This window comes from Lepisosteus platostomus, chromosome 2 (genome assembly GCF_059453375.1).
Source record: "Lepisosteus platostomus isolate fLepPlt1 chromosome 2, fLepPlt1.hap1, whole genome shotgun sequence".
In the NCBI taxonomy this organism is placed as follows: Eukaryota; Metazoa; Chordata; class Actinopteri; order Semionotiformes; family Lepisosteidae; genus Lepisosteus; species Lepisosteus platostomus.
Window position 1 is genome coordinate 34698807 of NC_142612.1, and position 20864 is coordinate 34719670.

The 20864-nt window shown below is 35.3% G+C and overlaps 1 protein-coding gene across 1 annotated transcript in view; it reads left to right on the plus strand.

The window, feature by feature from the left end:
- Positions 1-20657, plus strand: part of pknox1.1 (pbx/knotted 1 homeobox 1.1) — a 53828-nt gene extending 33171 nt beyond the window's left edge. The window contains exons 5-11 of the mRNA XM_088607165.1: positions 316-486; positions 2973-3087; positions 4237-4334; positions 5693-5821; positions 15453-15529; positions 16198-16370; positions 19239-20657. Coding sequence (XP_088463291.1) covers positions 316-486; positions 2973-3087; positions 4237-4334; positions 5693-5821; positions 15453-15529; positions 16198-16370; positions 19239-19438 — 963 coding nt within the window. The 3' untranslated portion in view covers positions 19439-20657. The remainder of the gene's footprint in view (positions 1-315; positions 487-2972; positions 3088-4236; positions 4335-5692; positions 5822-15452; positions 15530-16197; positions 16371-19238) is intronic.
- Positions 20658-20864: the final 207 nt, after the last annotated feature.

Below are 20864 nucleotides of genomic sequence, written 5' to 3' on the forward strand. Positions count from 1 at the left end.
TCCTTTTTTCACTTTTCATTTTTTGTTACCTGTATGATGGTTGTGGCATGGAATAACACTGTACAAATGCTGTGTGTGTCATGTACAAGATATGACAGTTACCAAATTCTAAAAAAGTATTTTTTTCTATTTCCTGTTGTGCAGAGACACAAAGGTCATTTCACACTTTTGTAACAATTATTCTTAAGTCTTAACACACCTACCCATTTGCTGACTAATAATTTTAATAATATTCCATGTTGGACTAATGTACTTTGGAATATTATTAAATGCTTTCAATCCCGTATGACATTCTCAATAATTCTTTCTCTTCAGATGGTGAAAGCCATTCAGGTGTTACGTATTCATCTGCTGGAACTGGAAAAAGTGAATGACCTCTGCAAGGACTTTTGTAGCCGCTACATTGCCTGCCTGAAGACCAAGATGAACAGTGAAACTTTGCTGAGTGGAGATCCAGGCAGCCCGTACTCACCTGTACAGACACAGGTATGAGTGCTGAGTTTCTTTAAAGTAATTGGTTGCTGTTGATTTGAGATCAAAATAATCCTGAAGAAGAATATACAATCCATAACACTGATGTGTTAATCAAAGTAAAATCAATTGACTGTTCAGCATCAATTATTTTCTTTCCATTACTGCACATTATTCTCATAGCACACACACATTAGGTTCAGGATCTCCTGTTAGTTTAAATCCTGATAATTTGCTTTTATGTTTGTACTTTCTTTGTTTAGAGATTCATAGTTGTCTTCAGTCAATAAATAGTAGGAAAAGGGTAATAATTTTAACTGACAGGATCTGTTGAGTTTGGGTTTGCTTAATGGAAAAAAAATCTGCAAGTCAAAGCTCTATGTTCATGTCCAGTTTGTCATTCCAACACAGCAGCCTGCAGTATTACCTCCCGGTTTATAAAATGAAAACATGTCACTCTACCATTCTGCCTTTTTTTCATGTATTTTTCTTATTTTTTTGTGGTGTTTTTGTTCTGGTGCTGTTCTTTTTTACTTTTTTCAGTGCTGCTAATGTTCAATGTCCCATTGTTTCCATTTGTCATTATACAGCTACTATCAGCAACCAAGTACTGTATTAAGCAATTCTGCAGTGAGAAGTGCAGGTTTGGTGGTAAAATCCATCCCAACCCACCCCCCCCCCCCACCTTGTTGCTGTCTGACAGCTAGATTATTGTACTAGCTTGTGAACTAACTAGCTATTTTATTATTTTAAGTCACCAAATGTATCCTTAATAGTGATTAATTTGATTATATAGGATTCATCAACGAAGTAGGTTACCCAAAATGCAGTCCGAGGAAGTGGTTTATGCTTGAAACACTTCACTTGCTATTTTCTGTATACATCAAGCCATTGTGTTCTTTTTGCTATTGAGATGGTGTTTATTATTTTGTGTTTATTAAGGCAATAGGTATTTTTTTCCCATTGAAACTTAAGTGGCTAGTAACAAAGGGACACAGTATTTATGACCCACTGATTCAGCTATGATGAAACTCTGTGTTTTTTTAACATATTACTAACATAGCTTTCAAGGGTCCAAAACCCTAATTTGTGAGATATTCAATCACAATTTTCAATTTAAAACAATTTGGACCATTGATTTTTTATTCACTTAAAAAACACATTGGTTATTAACGGAATCACAAGTCTCTGCACCAATTTAACATTACAGCCTAGACTTGATGCAAGTATGTGAGACCAGGGCTTGAGACCTTGAGATTTGGTTCCAATGTGTGAGACTTGAGAGCTATCCGATTACATACCATTTTGGATGCTGGCTGGCAAATGATCTTGCAGTGTATAACTTCGAAACAGTATTTCAATATGGACTCCGTGTACATTTTGTCAATGTTTTTTTTGCCTGCAGCACAGAGTGTTGACCAGCTAACTCGCCAGTTCTCTATACAGCTGTGGTAAACCCTGAATAATTTTCTCAACATAAGTAAGATGGATACAGAACCTGAAGAACGTGAATTGCTGCCCCTTCTCTTCCCATTATTCTGTTTCCCCGCAGATACCATGCTTACACAATCTAGTGTATGCTGGTTAAGTCATAAAGGGGGTGATATCTGTCATCATATATGGAATATTTTTAATTTTGATTAGTATATTTTTGTGATTTAAAAGGACATTTTATGCATGCTGATGTCTTATTCACACAAATGTTTATGTGACCTGCTCTCCTTAAACTAGACATTACTAGTTTAAAGATTCTATAGAATTTCCAGTTAATTCTTTAGTTACAGCTTTATGTCAGTTGCAACAAAACAAATGTGAGGGTCCAAAACTTTATGACTGTACTTCTGCTAGTACAGTTGTTCTAAGCCAGGGATCCAGAGCCTCAGAGCCAGGGACTCGGAGACTGCCCAGGGGGTTCCTTCAACAAAGAATACCCCTGTTGATGAGTGGTCAGGGTCTTGGCTCTCACTTGGAAGGTTGTGGGTTCAGGTCTCAGGTGGGACACTGTTGTGCTCGTGAGCAAGGTGCTTTACTCAGATAGCTCCAGTAAAATGCCCAGCTACATAAATGGGTAGAAATGTAAATAGCTTTACTGTGTAAACCAGCACTCCAAAAATCTGCCTAGTCTGCACTTATACTGTAGCTACCTTGTTACATTAGCATTATGTGTACTGAAAACTTTCAGCTTGTTTTTAGGCTTAAATTAGTTAGACTAATAGATGTGAAGGCTACCAAACCATAGCAAAGTTAAGATGTAGAGAATGACTGCAATATATAGGATGAAGTAGTTCAGGCAGGTTAGAATGTGTAGGCTGCAAAGGAACATGTCAAAAAGAGAAGAAACGTTCTTCACACAGGCTAGACCCCAGGTGTAGAAAAACTACACTTAAAAAAACTATTAGTGCTTGGTTTTCTCATTCTAAACACACTTATCTGAATAATACTGCTGTTTTTTGTCTCGTGCGAGATATGTGATATTGTTTTTCTCTGTTGTGTGCTGTTAGAGCTCAGGCTCTTTCACAGGTACACTCAGCCCTCAAGGTATTGTGGTTCCTGCTTCAGCCCTACAGCAAGGAAATGTCACTGTAACTGCAGTCAATCCTACACAAGTTGTAGCAGGTATGTTTTTGTTTTCCGAAACTTTTTGCAAGTTGTGTAAAAATGATTATTAGTTCAAATTGTTTTATTTGAGCAGTCTAGACTAGACTTTGTTGTTTCTTTTTTCAGCTTTCTATATATCCTTCTTTGTCATGAGCATTTTTGTTTCCAACAGTTGTTCAATTAACTCTTGTTAGTCCTCAATATGTAAGGCAGCCTAGATAGCTTTGTAAAGATAGAATAGATAGATTCCCTAGATAACCCTAGATAGAATAGTAAATATGCTATGCCCTCTAATATTAAAAATGGAAGAAGTGTTTCACTGGAACTGGTCTTTCCCAAGTAGTGGCACAAAATACGGAGAGTGCCACCAGGGTAGGGTTACAATTAGTTACCAAGCACTCTCTCAGCCGTCCAGCAAACAGTGACCCCCATGACTTGCTGGGCTCTTGTAGACTTTGCAGTTTTGTCAGGGAGAAATGCTCAGCACTTCCAGTGCGAGCTGACTCTAGGCATGGTGGAACTTGGTGTATGTGTATTAATAGGTAGCCGAGTCAGAGGAAAATGTCCAAGTGTCTCATTCTCTCCAGAAAAAAAAAATGTGAGCAGTATTAGAAAATTGTTATAAAATGCTCCAAATTCCAAATGATAGTCCCTTTCATTGTCATTATTTTTTTACCTTTTCTCATTTTCTTATTTTCTTTGTATAGATTTATTTGCTTCAAGAAACATTAATTCTCTTCACTTCCATTATTTTAAAAATGAAAAAATTCTGAAGTATTGTAATAATGTCTTGTTTATCTTGGATCATCATGTTATTTCTGGCTCCAAAACAACTTTTTGACACTCAGTAATTAGATCTGAATTTCAAACTGAATAAAAAAGCCTCTGAATCATCCTTTACATAATAATTGCGTTGATGGGACATTGATTCATTTTTAAATAATACTGAGCAAAATTGTCTTTTAAAGTCTGCTTTGGAGTGCTTTGTTTATTTAACTTGTAGACAGTAAAGTTGCATGCATTTTCCACCTGTGTTGTAGTCACTACTTAACAGTTCAGGAACAAATAATTAAATGCTTGTTTTAGGTTGCACATATACAGTATTTCCACTAATATACTTGTGTTTCAAAGTCTATGATGCCATCTTAAAAACTTTGTATTGAACAGGAGGCACTGTATACCAGCCTGTCACTGTCGTCACACCACAAGGCCAGGTGGTAACGCAGGCTCTGTCACCAGGGACAATACGCATCCAAAACGCACAGGTGATTCCCTCCAGGATACTGAATGAAAATAAAATGTTTTCCTACTTAAGCTATTAGGAAACAAAATTGAGGAGTGAATCCTAAAGATGTTTGTGATGTTTTCCATTATAAAACATGTTCCACTCCCATTACTAATGCAGTCTATGTGTAGACCATGGCCGACTGTATACACTACAATTGAAAGTATTACTGTAAGTCGTAGTTCATCTCTTTCATAATACACTTAGTTATTTTCATTAATCTACAGTATTTTCTTACCACTTCTTCCACTTCAGGGGAACTGGAGCCTATCCTGGCAAGCAATGGTCGAAAAGCAGGGTAACAGGGCACACACAGATACACACATACTCACATACTCACATACTACAACATTTCCCAGAAGCCATTTAACTTGCCAGTATATTTTGTACAATAGAAGGGAACTGGAGGAAACCCACTTGGAACAATGGAGAGCATACATATGCCATGCAGAAAGCACCCCATTCTGGAATTGGACCCAGGGCCCTGTATTCATGTATTCTAAATTTGTTCTAGGATTTTTTTAAATGTTACAATAATTGTCTTTTTTGCACAATATTAAATGAGATAATGAAATTGTGGTTCATTTTATCTAAGTCTAATTTAATGCTCGTAAGATATAAAAAAAATAAGTGAATCTTTACCATTTGAATCTAAAATTGCCAACAACTTATCTGTTCATGAATAGTTTGTTATATTTTTACTTTTTTGTTTTGTGGAGATATTGTCCCTCTTTTATATGAGAATGATTAAGCAGATTAAAAGGAAATTTAGAGCATAGATAACATTGATAATACAAGTATACATAGTTACAATGTATTAAATTTATTAGTAGTATTTTTGTGAGTTTCAGTAACGGTACAGCTCTCATTTGAACTTGAATAGTGGACTGCAGTCATCCCAGTGCACCCTTTTGAGGAATGTAAGACAGGAAACAAGAGCAGACCATGAGGCTTGTCTTGGTTATTTTTAGTTGCAAATAGCCTATTGATACTGTAATCTTAATTTGCTCTGATGGAGGAATTAATTTCAATTTTTACTTATTTGTTCTTGTCTATATTTATTTTCTTATTACCTTTCAACCTTAAATTACCCATTTATGGTGAAATGTAGAATATGTCGTTCTTTTTAGTAGAAAAGGTGTATCATTACATCACTGCACATGCATCATGCAGTTTAGAACCATATAATAGTTCTTAATGCAAGATAAGCAAAACCTTCAATGTCGGTATCAATTGAATTTGAGCTAAATGATAGTTAGAGGGTAACTTATTATCTGATGTAGTGATGAGGTGGAGAAATTTGTTTTTAGCACTTAGAAGTTGCATTTTCTTATTCAGCTTCAGCTGCAGTTAAACCAGGATCTGAGTATCTTGCACCATGAAGACGGTTCTTCAAAGAACAAGCGGGGAGTTCTTCCTAAGCACGCTACAAATGTCATGAGGTCTTGGCTCTTCCAACACATTGGGGTAAGTATCACTAAGTTAACTGGCAGAGGAAGGAGTGAAAGATAAACCCTTTTATATCTACTGTATGATACATTCTGTATATCTACGAATAACACTTTGTTCGATATCTTAGAAATTCCTCTTGCATTTGTAGTAACAGACAAATAAGTTGTAGAACCTAAGATGAAGCTTGAACAACTGAGTTAATTGCACGCAAGGAACAATAAGACGAAAGTATTGTTCGAAATATAGGTACAAAACTTCCAGTTTATATAGCAAATGTCACCCGCTTCTGACACAAATTGTTACCCTAGTAATGGGGGGGGGCCCTATGTTTGGACATTCCTAAGACCTTGAACACTTTTAATGGTCGGTTTTATCTTTCCTTAGTTGGGGAGAGTCTTTATCTTGCATTTGGGATTTCATATCAATTAACTCCCATCCCGCCATAACTCAAAGGTGCCTAAGCCTGGAACGTCCTGTTAACTCCCATCTTTGCCATAACTCAGAGGCGCCTAAACATGGAATGTCTTGTGTTACAAGAAGTCTTTGTGCAGAAAGAAGTTAGTTAACCCCCTTTTCACATCTTATATCTTTCTTCATATCTAAGCAGCATGTTTTCAATGCACAGAAATTTACAAAATATGCAAACAGTAAAAGTAAACATTATAACTCATAACAGACATCTGCACATGCATATTAATTTCACGCCACTCCTACAGGAATCCACACTACATAGAACCTTATAAATAACCTCCCAGTACAACTAAGCTGCTAAAATGGTAATTTTACACATTACACCTTCAATTTTGCACATAATCCACCCAATAGCACTTGCCCATAAACCCTTACTCGTTGCGAAGTCATCTATTGACTAGTTTGTTTGGGTATGGGATAAAGTAATTCAGCAACCAAATAGGCCACACTATTCTGATGTTGATTGGGGTCATCGTTATAGTTAATCAGAGAAAGTATAATGGAATCATCTCAGAAAGTTGATTATGAATTTGGTTTGGACCACTGGCAACACAATCATTCATATAAAGAAAGAAGAGCAGTACTGAACTCACAAATCCCTGGTGCACTCCATGGTTAGTTATAACATTAGAAGAAAGTATGTTATTAAATTTGATCTCTTGCAATCCTCTGTAGGGAATGAATTCTATCAAAATATCAGCTATGTATTGATCTGTAATTGGACCTTCTTTGCTAATAAAATATTTGGTCAGATTGTATTAATAACTGATGAAAAGTCAAGAAAAAGTACTGTAGCATATGTTTTGCATTTGTCCAAATGATTTTAACATATGTATTGCAAGAGTTCATAACTTGATCTCTAACAGTGATAGCCCTGTCTGAACTGTTAAGTGAAATAGACTTTAATATGTCAAAATGGTTATGGTCCCTGCTTTATCATACCTGGTAAAAAACATATTCACTTAATTTGGAAAACTGAAGTTCATTATTAGTCAAATTTGTTTCCTGAGCGAGGACTTTCCTGTCATTCTCTTCCTGATGTCACAGAGTCTTCTAGGGTTAGTAGCTTTAAATACGTCCTTGAAATGCTAATCTGCATGTTTTGCCTCCGTTAGTTTCGGTTTCATTTTTTCAGTATGTTTCAGTTAATCAAAATCCTTATTCTTTAAAGTGATCATTCTCAGTTTCATGGTGTGTTTAGTGTATTTTGTTACATATTACTTATTATTTGTATATACTTTAGTCTTCTTTGTTGAACACCAAAAGTGATGTATTCTGTAGTCACTGTTATGTCATCTAAGGTGCCTTGGTGAAACATTTCCCACTCTATATACTCAAAACATGCTTCAGGTTCTTTGTTAGTCTGTTTTGTCCTGACAGTCTTCTCGTTTGGTTTACTGCTCTTAGGTTTAGACTTGTATGTGTGAATTAAACCGTAGGATTGGATTTAGAAATTGGTGATCTGGTTTAAGGCTTATATGCCCCTTTAAAATTCACAAAGCACTTGTCCAGAATGTTGTCTTTTCTGATCTGACCCTTTTTGATAGAAACCTGGCATTGATTTCTAATTAACATTGCTTAAAAATTCCCAAGCACTATATCTGGGGCTTCCAGTTATTCTTGTTGAAGTTTGTGAGCACAGTCCACAGAAATGGCAACCACTTGTGCTGCTTTGCTACTCAGAGACATATATCAGAAGTATCAACATGCAGCTAAACTCCCTGAGCAAATAAGAAAAGGTCTTAATGTTATACAAAGCATTTCAGTGTCCCTGTTGGATATTCTATACTTTTTGCCCATACAGTTGTTAACACACAACTCCCTCCTCCTCAGCTTTTACCAGAGTTATCATTTCTGTTCGGGAATCTAAATCAGTTAACAGCTACAACCACATAAATGCTGACAAGCAAAATCAGAATTAAATGGTGAAGAATAAAAAACTCTGCCTAAAAACTGATTTACTAACACAAATGCAAAATTAAGAATAAATAATTCTTATACTGTTACGCGCTTTTCTGCACGCTCAACTCAAAACACTTTACAGGTAATGGGGGCTCCCCTCCACCACCACCAATGTGTAGCACCATACATTTGCTGTTAGTGGGGAGGAGAACTGAGTAATGAAGCCAGTTCATAAATGGGGATTATTAGGAGGCCATGATTGGTAATGGCCAGGGGGAAAGATGGCCAGGACTCTGAGGTGCAGTACATTTTTAATTCACAAAATTGTACCCTTTTAACATTTGCATAAGGGAACAATAGTAAATTGATTCATTATTAACCTTGATATATTTGTAATGATATGAGCCCATATACTTCGATGAATAATATGTTGTATAAAAGAACTTTGATTGCAGGGTAATTTAAAGTAAGTAAGTTATTACAATTGTGGCTTCTTTGTTTTGTGAGCTCTCCAAGTATGTCAGATTTCAACTGCATAGTACCCCAGCTGATGATGTTAAATATTAACTTAAATTTGTGCTTAATACTTATTAAGTGGTTTTAGAATATACATTTATGGTTTTGGAAAATGTTGTTGAAAAGATTGTACATCTTAATGCGTCGTAGATTAGCTTATCTTGCTAATGCTGAAGGGAAACTGGAGACAGAAAAGTTGACTTTGAAGGTATGGAGTGTCTTTTTAAGTATTTTAAATAGTTTTAAGCAGCCAAATTATACTGTAGGTAGAAAACCTCTGAAACCTAAGTATAAAAACACATATTAAATAGCCTGAATAAAAAAATATGCTAAATTGTCATTACACCGACCAGGCAAAAAATAAGCATTTGTTATTTGGGCTTTGCTACACAAGAGCAGCCATGTATAGTTGAATATTCATTGTCATCACCAAGACAGGCACTGTATACATGGTTTTCTTGTATCATACTATACTCTTTACCATATAGGAACTCCTAGTGTCTGTAATAAAAACAAAAAGAAGAAAATTAAAATGGCAGTTTTTTATATCAAGTTACAATTAAACAAATTACATGTGTAGAAATGTGTTCATTATTTTTTCAATATGGTGGTTTTAAATAATCTGTCATTCAGGCTGCCTAGGTGCATCCAAATGCATTTGGGTTATAATAAGGGTTCTCTGTGGGTCTCCTTGCTCCCGAAAAATGTGATGAGTGTAAAATTGCAATGGTTCTTCAGATATTTGTTGCTGGCACCTCCAGTGTTCCCAGACACACCAGACCTTTTCCTTCCTTTTCTCATCAGGTTTTGGAATGACCAGCACAAATTTGTCCTCAAACAGAAGTAGCTCTTGTATGTTGATGTATATGTTGAATGTATCAATCTACTGTGATTATTTTATAGCAGGAGTTCATTGGTTATTAAATAATTGTTTTGTTTATACAGTGCCTTGCAGAAGTATTCAGACCCTTTCATAGTTTCCATGTTTTGTTGCTTTAAAGCTTACAGTCATGTCACTTTGAAATAGCAATTACTATTTGTTATATAAACATCATGTTTATACACACAAAGCAAAATAAAACTAAATAACTAATGTGGAAGTGAAAAACTCATGATTACAGAGGTGTTCAAACCCTTTTGCTGTGGAAATCTTAAATTATATGAGATGCACAAAATTACAAAAGAGTTACCTCTTTTCTGTGTGTAATAATAGTGGTTCACGTGATTTAAGAATAAATGCACTTATTTCTGTAAGATCTTTCAGTTACTGTATTTTAAGTAAAGATTCAATCATGAAAGTCGAAGTTGTATGCAAATGTTTTGTGCACCCCTGGTCAAATTGCATGTTCCACTGAATCTCAAAGTGAAAGAAGTTAACCTCTGCGGGGTTCTGCACATTTTAATGCACCATTACTGTTTATTGGTTGAATTCAACAGATTGCCAGAAAATTAAACAGTGAATGTGGCATGTGAAATAATTTGGGCCCCCTTCTAGTTGATTCATTATAGTCATTAGGCCTTAAATTAAGCCAGTTGAAGACAATTCTAGAGTTGAATAAATACTCTGACCCTCCTAACCTCTCAGAAGTCATGCCTACTCCCAATAACCATGGGCTCCTTCAAGCAGCTGATTGAGGACTTGAAAATAAAGTCCTTTGACTATTGCAAAGCAAGGGAAGGCTATAAAAATATATCTAAATGCATCCAGATCGGAATTTCCACTGTCAGGAACATAATTAAGAAATGGAAGTTAAGGGGAACTGTTGAAGTCAAGGCAAGATCTGGAAGACCCAAAAAACAATATGATAGAACTGCTCGTAAACTGGTCAGATATGCAAAGGAGAACACACATATCACTGCAAATGACCTACAGAAAGGTTTAGCTGACACTGAAGTAGTGGTCCACATGTCCACAGTTCTGCATTGCTTACATAAAAATGATCTGCATGAAAGAGTTGTCAGAAGGAAATCTTTCCTATAATCTCACCACAAAAGCAAAGTCTGAAGTATACAAAGCAATACTTAGATAAGCCAGAAACATTTTGGAACTAAGTGTTGTGGACTGATGAAAAACAATTGAACTTTTCGGCCACAACTACAAAAGATACATTCAGAGAAAAACAGGCGAGTCAGTGAAGAAATTGAAGCAGCAAAGAAGTTGGATATTTCAGCAAGACAATGATCCAAAACATGCATCAAAATTAACCATGAAATACTTACTGGAAAGATTAAGGTTTTGGGATGGTCTTCGCAGTCCCCAGACTGCATTATTGCAAATCTATAGGGAGATCTCAAACCTGCAGTGTATTCAGGAAGACCTAAGAATATTTCTGAGCTAGAAACGTTCTGCGAGGAAGAGTGGGGGAAAAATTCCTAAAGCAAGAATAGAAAGACTGTTAGCTGGCTACAAGAAAAATTAAGAAGCTGTGATTTCTGCCAAAAGAGGTGTTACTAAGTACTAACTGAGTGCCCAAACCTTTGCACATGCCACATTCACTGTTTTCTTTATTTCAATCTGTTAAATTCAGCACATAAATAGTAATTGTGCATTAAAATGTGCAGAAATATGCCATATTTAAGTTTACATCTGACACAAATCCAATATAGTACATAATTCGATCAACACCACCCATAAAGCATGGTGGTATCAACATTGTTATAGTTTTGCTTCTCATCAGCAGGGACTGGTAAACTTGTCAAGACTGGTGGGCACTCCACAAATGAGGCAAGGTATTGGCAAATCTTAGGGAAAACCTTGATTCAGGCCAAAATAAAGGAAATGATGATGACAGGACAATGATGCAGAGCCAAACCTAAGGACAAACTTACATTGGATTTGATTGAGAGTAATAAAATGAATGTGCTTGAGTAGCCCAATCCTGACTTGTATCCTACTGACAATCTGTGGAAAGACGTGAAAGGTGTTGTCCATGAGTAGTCTCAAAGCAACCTGAGAGAGAATGAGCAAGTTTGCCAACAAGAAAGCACAATGGCTTTGTTGAAATTTTTGCATAAAGTTGGTAGAGACTTTGTGGTATAAGACCCAAAAAGATTTGTAGCTATAATTGCCACTTAAAGTGCTTCCACAAAATATTGCGGTACAGTATGTTTCAGTACATTATTGAATACAATTAAGTGAAATGTGGTTTCTTGTTTAATTTTTGCTGACCATTTTCAGTAAATTATTTTTAGTCTTCGGTTTAAGCATTCAGCACACACAAAACTGGCATTGCTTATAAACAATGCACTTTGCTACTTTTGGAAAAGCAGATATTTTCATTTCAACTTTATGCTATTGACCCACTCTTTAACAAATACAAACAGTTGAAATAAACATTAACAACATCTCAGTTGGTTTGTTGTCTCTTTCTGATGGATAGGGTAAGTGCAATGTGTTTATCAGTAATAAAAATTATAGGGTATGGTACAGTATCAAAACCTTTCTGACTGCACACTTTGACCTCCCCATTTCTCCCTATGCGGCACTTATAGGTTCTTTACACAGACATTATATTTTGTAGTAAAAGTTGGCTTTTTAATAATCAGCACCTCTTTTTTGTTGGGTGGGTTTGTTGAGACACATTTTCTGGTTTCCTTGTCAAAGCCTCTATTCAACAAAACGTACTTTTACAACCAATCAAAAATATCTTTACCAGGGGGATTTATGGCCATAAACACAGACATATCCAGTTGAGTAATGAAATAGAATATAAGGGACAGGACACAGGTTGTTAATTCAGTGTTTATAAGTTATAAGTTAGCCCAACAGAGTATAAATAACTATTTCACAATTTTATTTGTTTAATTTCAGTAATTAAATTAATTCTCATTGACATCTGGAAGTAATTCGATTTTTGTAAAAATTGTTCAGAAAGTGATGATGAATATGAAAAGTTTAGATAGTATGTTAAATTGCTCATTGTTAAAAGAAACATTGAAAGACACGTCAGGTCCCTCATATGACTAGCAAATGGTATAAGTAATCAAAGGTCATCTTATGCTTGGTTTGCTAATCATCAGAATGCCTTAGAAAAACTGCCAGTTCACAGAAGCACTTTGTTTACTGTCTGACAAGGCCAATAAAGTCACATTTCAAAAGAATCATAGGGTATATTGACTATAAAAAATGATTACCCTAAAGCACTTAGAATATAACACTTTACTTGACATAACTTGCAAATAACACATTTAATGACTTCCACAAAATGTTATAAAGCACTATAAATATAATTAACTGTTGCTCGCTTTCCATACACAGCTGACAGTGATGGATGCTACGTTTTAAAACTAAGCTGTTTTATTGTTAACAAAACTATAACATTGCAGTTACACAACAGTTTAGAGGTATATATTCCATTTTAGATTTGTTTAGTTTTCATCAGTTTTGTTAATCTTGAAAAGCTTTTGTGTTGTTGCTAAATGTAAGCTTTTTAACCTTGGTAAATTTTTGACTGACATCCTGTCTGGGGTCAGAGCATCTATCTGCTTAGTCCTGCCTAATGGAGACTGTCACCTTCCAGGTGCTGTGACTTTCAGCTGGAAACAACTTTCTGATAATGAAATGATGAATTTTGATGATGATGAAGATTCGCTATTTAAATAGTAAATAGCCTTTTGTAGATTGTGCATAAAAACACAAGAATGAGGAAGTAATGTGTTACTAACTTCCATGAAATTAACATTTCTGTGTATCTTATGTACAGGAGGTTGGTAGCTTTATGAAAAGATCATGCAATAACGTGCAACTTAATTTAGTTTTAATTTAGTGTGGTTTGGTTTAATATACGTAGCTCAGAAAAACACAATAGGAAAACAACTGAGATATATTTTAAACATTTATAGGTCATGTAGGTTAATTTGGCCCTCTGCACTGCTGCTGCACAGCATTTGGCTCTTGGGTTTAACTGTTGACTGGGGAACCTTCTCTGTTCTATTTTAAAATTTTCGGGATAGAAGGAATTAGCATTGATGAGTGCATTTCAATTCACAATAAAAGTAAAAAGTACACAGTAATTTGTTAAACCTCCAGTCTACATAATAAAATAGAAAACAATTACACATTACACAGTTCCATATTCCCGTCTTTTTCTGTGATTCAGAATGGGGCAAAAAATGACCAGGGACTTGACGCAACCTTATTACATTGTAAACATGCAGGCTTGTGAATACATCTCTTTAAATCCAATAGAAGTATTGCTCACGACATTGAGACGGTTATGCCGACAAATACTACTTGCTGCAGATCCTGTACTTTTACAGTACATACAGTAAATTGTGTTATGTTAGTCACTACATAAACTAGTGAGCAGGAAGGGCTGTTTCACATTGTAATATGCGCAGCAGTTTGCGACAACAATGGTGACCATACAGTACTTTCACAATGTTAACGATTTTGTGCTTAATTCAAAATATATGAAGATTTTCTATGCCATGAATGAACTTATTTTGTTACCGAGATTTAATATATTGTCTGAGAATTGGGACTGCAGTTCCCCTCCCTTTAAGCCCCTAAATTTTGGTATTTGGTTGCTCTTCTCTTGACTGATTCCAGAGCAGCAATATCTTTTGTGAGTCCAAATTTTTTGATCACATAGCCTAAAAATGTCTTTGCCTTTTTTATTGCTATCCCACATTGTGTTGAAGAAGCACTGTGTCAGAATAGACACCCTGGTGTAATCGCTTTAGTAGTTCTTTGTTCATAAGATGCTCTAAAATGTATCTGATGTGTACCATCCTATGTTCTGATTCTGTCATATTTTTCCTAGAATGCATAGTGGCAGGAGTGACCAATCTGAGTAATACTGTGCCTGAATTTAGCTGGTACTGCTCTGTACTTACAGAACTAAATAAAATCTCTAGTAACTCCGATATGTACAATTTCATAATTATAATTATATGTTTTAACAGACACCCTAGAATTCAGGCTGTGATTTGTCTAAATGATATAGATATTTTTACATATTTAATTATGTATGATACAAACTACTAGTAATATTGATATACTTTTTATTATAATACTTTAACACCTTGAAGTGAGATAAAAAAATATTAGTTTCAAGTCCAGTTAATTTGATTTTCGCAAGAAAAATGTTGAACCCTTTTCTGAGTACAAGGATCAGTTTTTTCATAATTCATAGGGATAAATCTATCACAAAGTTAGAAAAATGCCTTACTTTAAAACTAATAACGTTTTTGTTTCAGTTTTCCATCAAATATTTGATCAAGTTGTCAGTGTTGGTTTTAGATTGGACGAAGGGGGTACTAGCACTTTTTTTTCCTATTCAAGCATTGGGCTAATAGGGCTCTACAGGGACACTTAGCCACTAATGGCATTTTAGCTCAATGTAGGTAAAGCTAGTCTATCTGAAAACTGAGCTGTATTATTATCAGGTTTTGTCTAGAATTCTCAGTTCAGAAGGATACAATTGGGCAGGCCCTGTCAGAGTTGGGTGGGTTTTGAGTGTGCCAGTGTATTCTTAGCTTGCCTCACAAATGTGACTGCAAGCAGAACTGTGGTGTATTGTCAACAAGAGTCCCTGTTGCTGCTAACTGTCTTGTAAGAATCTGCAGATATTGAAAGCAGCTGCATTTGGAGCTGTGCATTCTCAGTCCTTGTTCTTGCTTGTGTTGGTCCAAGTGACGTAGCCTTGAGCCATTTGAGAGTGCAGTAAAAGAAAAAGTTTGATGCCAATTTAAAATATCTAAGCAGACATTGATACAGATACAGTCAAAAGAAAAATGTTTTTTTGTTCCTTAGCACCCATATCCAACAGAGGATGAGAAGAAACAGATTGCCTCACAGACAAATCTAACACTTCTTCAAGTAAATAACTGGTAAGACAGAACTATTCCAGCATGCATGGGCATGACCTGATTTAATTCGGTAAGCAGTGTGTCTGCTGGGCAACTGAAAGGAAGTTGTACTTCATTTTATGTTATTTAAAATAACATAAATATGCAGTTTTTATTATCAATGTTATGTTAGTGGGAGATTTCCAATGGTGTGTTTTTTCTATAAATCAGCTATAAAGTAAAGAGCATTAAGTGGATGCTTCATTAATATATTTAAATTTCCAACTTTTTACTCTTTGATAAAAGTCAGTGCAAAGTTGCTTATTTTTTGTTTCTGAAATAAGAAAAAGTTGAAAAAAATCACTACAAAGAGTTTAGGGATCTCATTTTGCTAAAGTTAGCTCCTCAGTTAGAAATTAAATTAATTAAAAATCTGTATCAGGTTTATTTAACAATGTGGTCAAAACTTCGTAGATTCCTCCATCTGGTTTCTGGCTTAATTAAATAATGTGTTAGACCTCGGCAAAAAAGCAGATGCTTCTCTAAAGTGCAATTTATATTAATTGTAAAATTTATTTTTTACAAGTGTAGTAACTGTTGTAACAATAGTAGTATAATACTACTAATGCTAATTTGGGCTTTTTATATACAAAGTATTTTCTGCAGTTGTTTAGTGTTTAGATTAGCTAACTAACATGTGACTTGCTAAGGTTCATCAATGCAAGAAGACGGATTCTTCAGCCCATGCTAGATGCCAGTTGTTCTGAGACTCCAAAGGCAAAAAAGAAAACTGCACAGAATAGGCCTCTTCAGCGGTTCTGGCCTGATTCCATAGCCTCTGGAGTTAACCAGCAACAGCCTTCAGAAATGGCAATGTCTGAAGGTATGTAATGTATACATTTTTTAACAATAAGGGACAGGTGACTATTCTATGAATACAAGAGACCTGTTACTTTCAGATATGCACTGTTGTTTTCATGCAGTCCCTTCAGTCTCATTACAGAAACCACAAGATGTGTACAGCACATTTTGGTTAAACCTCAAACCTGTTATAACTGTTCCTAGTTTCATGTATGTAAATTGTACTGTTAAGGATTTAATTAAAATAACTTCCTGTCCATTGTGCTTGACCTTGGTATGTGATTATGGAATTCCGTTTTTAAAATCATGCCAGCAGCGTCCTTTTCTGTTGCTAAATTTAGGTATTCTGTAAGTGGCCAAAATAAAACCATTTCAGGTTTGTGAATCCGTAACCAAGAATTTAAATGTGTTACATTATTTGTTGAAATAACTTCTCATCCAGCCATTTCTTCAAAGATGCTGGTGTGTCAACTTCAAGAACATGTCTAGATAGCTTGTTCAAGTCTCCCATGACCCTTTGTGTAAAAATGTGCCTTGTATTTTAAGTTTTAAAAACATTTTTTCCAAGTTTCCATTTGTGTTCTGAAGAAGAATAGACTTTAAAATCTTTGATAAAATTTGAATTCTTGAATCCCCCTTGTTATCTTCTCTGTTCAAGAGTAAAAAGGTCAGTGTAGGATATGCATTTACAAATTTGAATGCATCTAGTTGCAAGCAATAGATTATTTGTATCTTGCAGACCAAGTTTTGTACATAGTGATCTCAGTTAGATTTTGTACAATTATAATTTACTAATTCCTTATACTTATACAGTGCTTTTTAGGACACACTGCTCAAAGAGCTTTATAGGTAATGGGGACTCCACCACCACCAATGTGCAGCATCCACCTGGATGATGTGACAGCAGCCATAGTGCACACAGTACACACCACAGACCAGCTATCAGTTGGGAGGAGAACAGAGTGATGAAGCCAATTTATAGAGGGAGATTATTAGGAGGCCAACTGGAAAAGGCCAATGGAAAACTTGGTCAGGATGCCGGGGTAACAGCCCTACACTTTTTTCAGAAACGCCCTGGGATTTTTAATGACCACAGAGAGTCAAAAGATGGCACTTTTTTACGGTATGGTGTCCCTGTCACAATACTGGGGCATTAGGACTCACACAGACCAAAGGATGAGCACCCCCTGCTGGCCCCCGTAACATCATTTCCAGCTTCTACCTTAGTTTTTCCCAGAAGGTCTCCATCCAGGTACTGACCAGGCTCACACCTGCTTAACTTCAGTGGATTGCCAGCTGTGAGTTGCAGGGTGATATGGCTGTTAGCGTTTATACCACAAAATTCCTATTATTAAAAGTTAAAAGAAACATTTGCACAATAAAGAGATGGATCTGATTACTGTATCAGAAGGTGCAACCCATACAGGTGTGTCTTAAAGAGGAGCCAGAGATGTCAGGGTCGAGAATTTGATTATTTTCTAAGGTGGGTTAAATAAGGTCAGATTTTTATTAATTTTATTTTTTCTTCAAATTATGGAAGACGTTTAATTGTAATTTAGTTATCAGTACATAAGTATAAAAAATATTAAATACTCTTTGAATATAGTAGTTCTACCACTACTATAATTTTAAGTTGGTATTTTGCAGCTTCTGAATTATTAAGTACATTGTAGAATGTTGTTGGCTAGTGCAGAATTTATGATAACTGTAATATATTAATTAATGAGTTAACATATAAAGTTATATTGGCCTGATGCACTGTTTATTTGCAACATCATTTCTAAAACAGCTAAAGATCAAGGATTTGTCTAGATACTTTTATCCCTCTTTCAGACTGATACACCATTGGAGTGTTACTCAGTTAAGGTCAGAATAGCAACTCCTTTATGTCATGTGTAAAACAGAAACTTTTGTTGCTTTTAAGAAAATCAAAACATGTCAATAGCTTCCTAAACAGAAAGAGTTTAGTTTTAGGTTCGAAAGATGCTGGATATTTATTAAATTCCCAGGTGAGGTTCCATTTTGGAAACAGGTTTCCTATTCTTACGCCAGTCTAAACAAAGATATTTGTTCCTTTCACTTGGCATTCTTGCCAAATGGTAAGTCTGATTTTGGATTTATGTATATTTGGTTGTCTACACTCCCTCTCCTGTCAGCACTAGGTCTGTCGTGACTGTAAATTATTTAGATGGGTTGTGGGATGTAGTTAGTATTACTGGTGATTTGGTTGGTTCCTTATTGAACAAGACTCCTATAGTGTCTGTCTGACTTTATTTATTATTAAGGAATGTTTGATAGAAACATGGAATGGATGAACCACAGAGAAAAGAGGGGAATTGGTGAGATTAAGGGATATGTTTTGTTCTGATATGGATTCAGTTTTAATAAATCTTATTTCACAAAAGAGAACATACGATGTTTATGTTTAGAAGAAGCTTCATTTTAAATCAGTGATTTAATTTGAGTTAATTTTAATCAGCAATCACTTCTTAATTCTTTTGTGTATCGGGTTCCCCCATAGTAATGTAAAGGAGAAGAAACATTAGTATCAATACAAGAGACAGGAAAGGTTAGAGATTTTAACAACCAATTAACCAGAGGGTGAACAGAGATAATTATAATTAGATTTTTATAGGAAACACCTAGTAGCTGGATATTCACAAATACATTTCAGTGTTGTAAGATGGAAAATCCAGAAGACTTGAGCATCATCATATAAATGGAAAATTGCTAATTAAGGGAAGAAATTAAAGAACCCAGAGAGAAGTTATAGAAAGAAAATCTCCTCTCTTTCTAGTTCAGCATTATAAAGTTAATGATTAGATTATGATTAGTGGCTGTCAATGATAAGCTTTGACATCCCCTGATGTTGATGCACTTGTTTTAAAAGGCACTATGGTGACGGTGGGAGTGAACATGGACAGCTTGCAGTCGCTCTCTTCAGATGGTGCCACTATTGCAGTGCAGCAGGTGATGATGGCAGGACACAGTGAGGATGAGTCTGAAGAAAGTGGGGAGGAAGACAGCGGAGACCTTTCCACTACAAACATCACCGGGCTGGGCCTAGAAACCAGCGACTCCCTGCAGTAGGACTGTTTCACAGATACACGTGCATTGAAATCAATGATACAACAGGCAGAAGGCCTCTGGTTTGCAAAGCAAACACAATGGACTGGCATTTAGCTCCAGAAATGTTTTATAAATAGCTATTAGGTGAGTGCACTTTTTTTGTATTTTAAGCTATAAATCAGAGAAAAAGTGTTAAATCCTTAAGTTTTTTAAGGAAAGAATTTTAGTAGGGATGCCGACACTTAAAATTATGCTTGTAGTTACTTCTTACACTTAGCATGCCTGTATTCCACTAATTGTGCTTAAAGCAAACACACATCAGGACTTTGGAAAGGGTTTTTTCACCCTATGATATCCACAATATAAAAGAAAAGGCTATTTTTATATATGAATTCTGGCAAATAATTGGTGTCTCTTTTTGTTTAGTGTTTTTTAAGGAATATTTATGTACAAAGTTAAATATAAAAAAGCGTCTGTTGTTTTCAGGCTCTTGTGGAGTTTACTTATTGAAATAAACATTAATAAGTAAACAAGTTTAACAATAAAAGCCTTACATTTTTTAAAAGAACCAGTAAGCACAGAAGCCTAGCACATAGTCAAATTTAAACAAGATTATTTCTGGGTTTTTTTTAGAAAATGGGCAATCATGGTTCCTATATTTCATTGCCCTCATTAGATTTCAAGGTAAAGCAAATTTTCAATAAATGTAAGTGGCGGTGGAGTAGTGCATAATATTTCATTTTTTATGCTTAAATATGGAGTCTTAAGTTTCATGTTCTCATGTGTATCTTACACATTTCACTGTCTTGGTACACAATGCTGAATTAGTTTGTTTAAAAAAATTAAAAAAGATAATGATCTACTACAAGCAGTAGACCTTCACCTGTTTCTTCTGATGTATCCATGGTAAAACTTTTGTAACCAAGAAATCACAATAAAATCCTCTGTGATGAATAAAATACATTTGAAAAAATACAGAAAATATGGGCATGTATTGCATGCATTCTTTATTTTCAAAAACGAGAAGAAAATAAGGACAGCAGTCCAATGCTGATTACATCTTGCAGTTTCCACAGGAGATGCTAATGTACAGCCATTTAAATTTGTTTGAGCAGGTGTTATGTCATGGGGAATTGGTCTCAATGTTTTTTGGAAAACAGATCTTCCCAGGTTGTCACTCTGTAACTCTATTGCAGAATGTTCTATTTTGGAATAAATGATAACCAACATCAGACTAAAAGGCTTCTTTTTTTCAGTATAGACGGTTTGAGCAACATTTGGATAGCAGTTGCTCATGATAACCCAACTTTTAATTTATTTTCCACACCTAGTGCTTGATATCATGCCCTCATTAATGTAAAGAGATTCAGCATACATCTGTTTAATTTATCCTGCATTGGAGTTTTTTTGTATATAGGTGTCTAAACAAAACACTTAAAGGTTATGT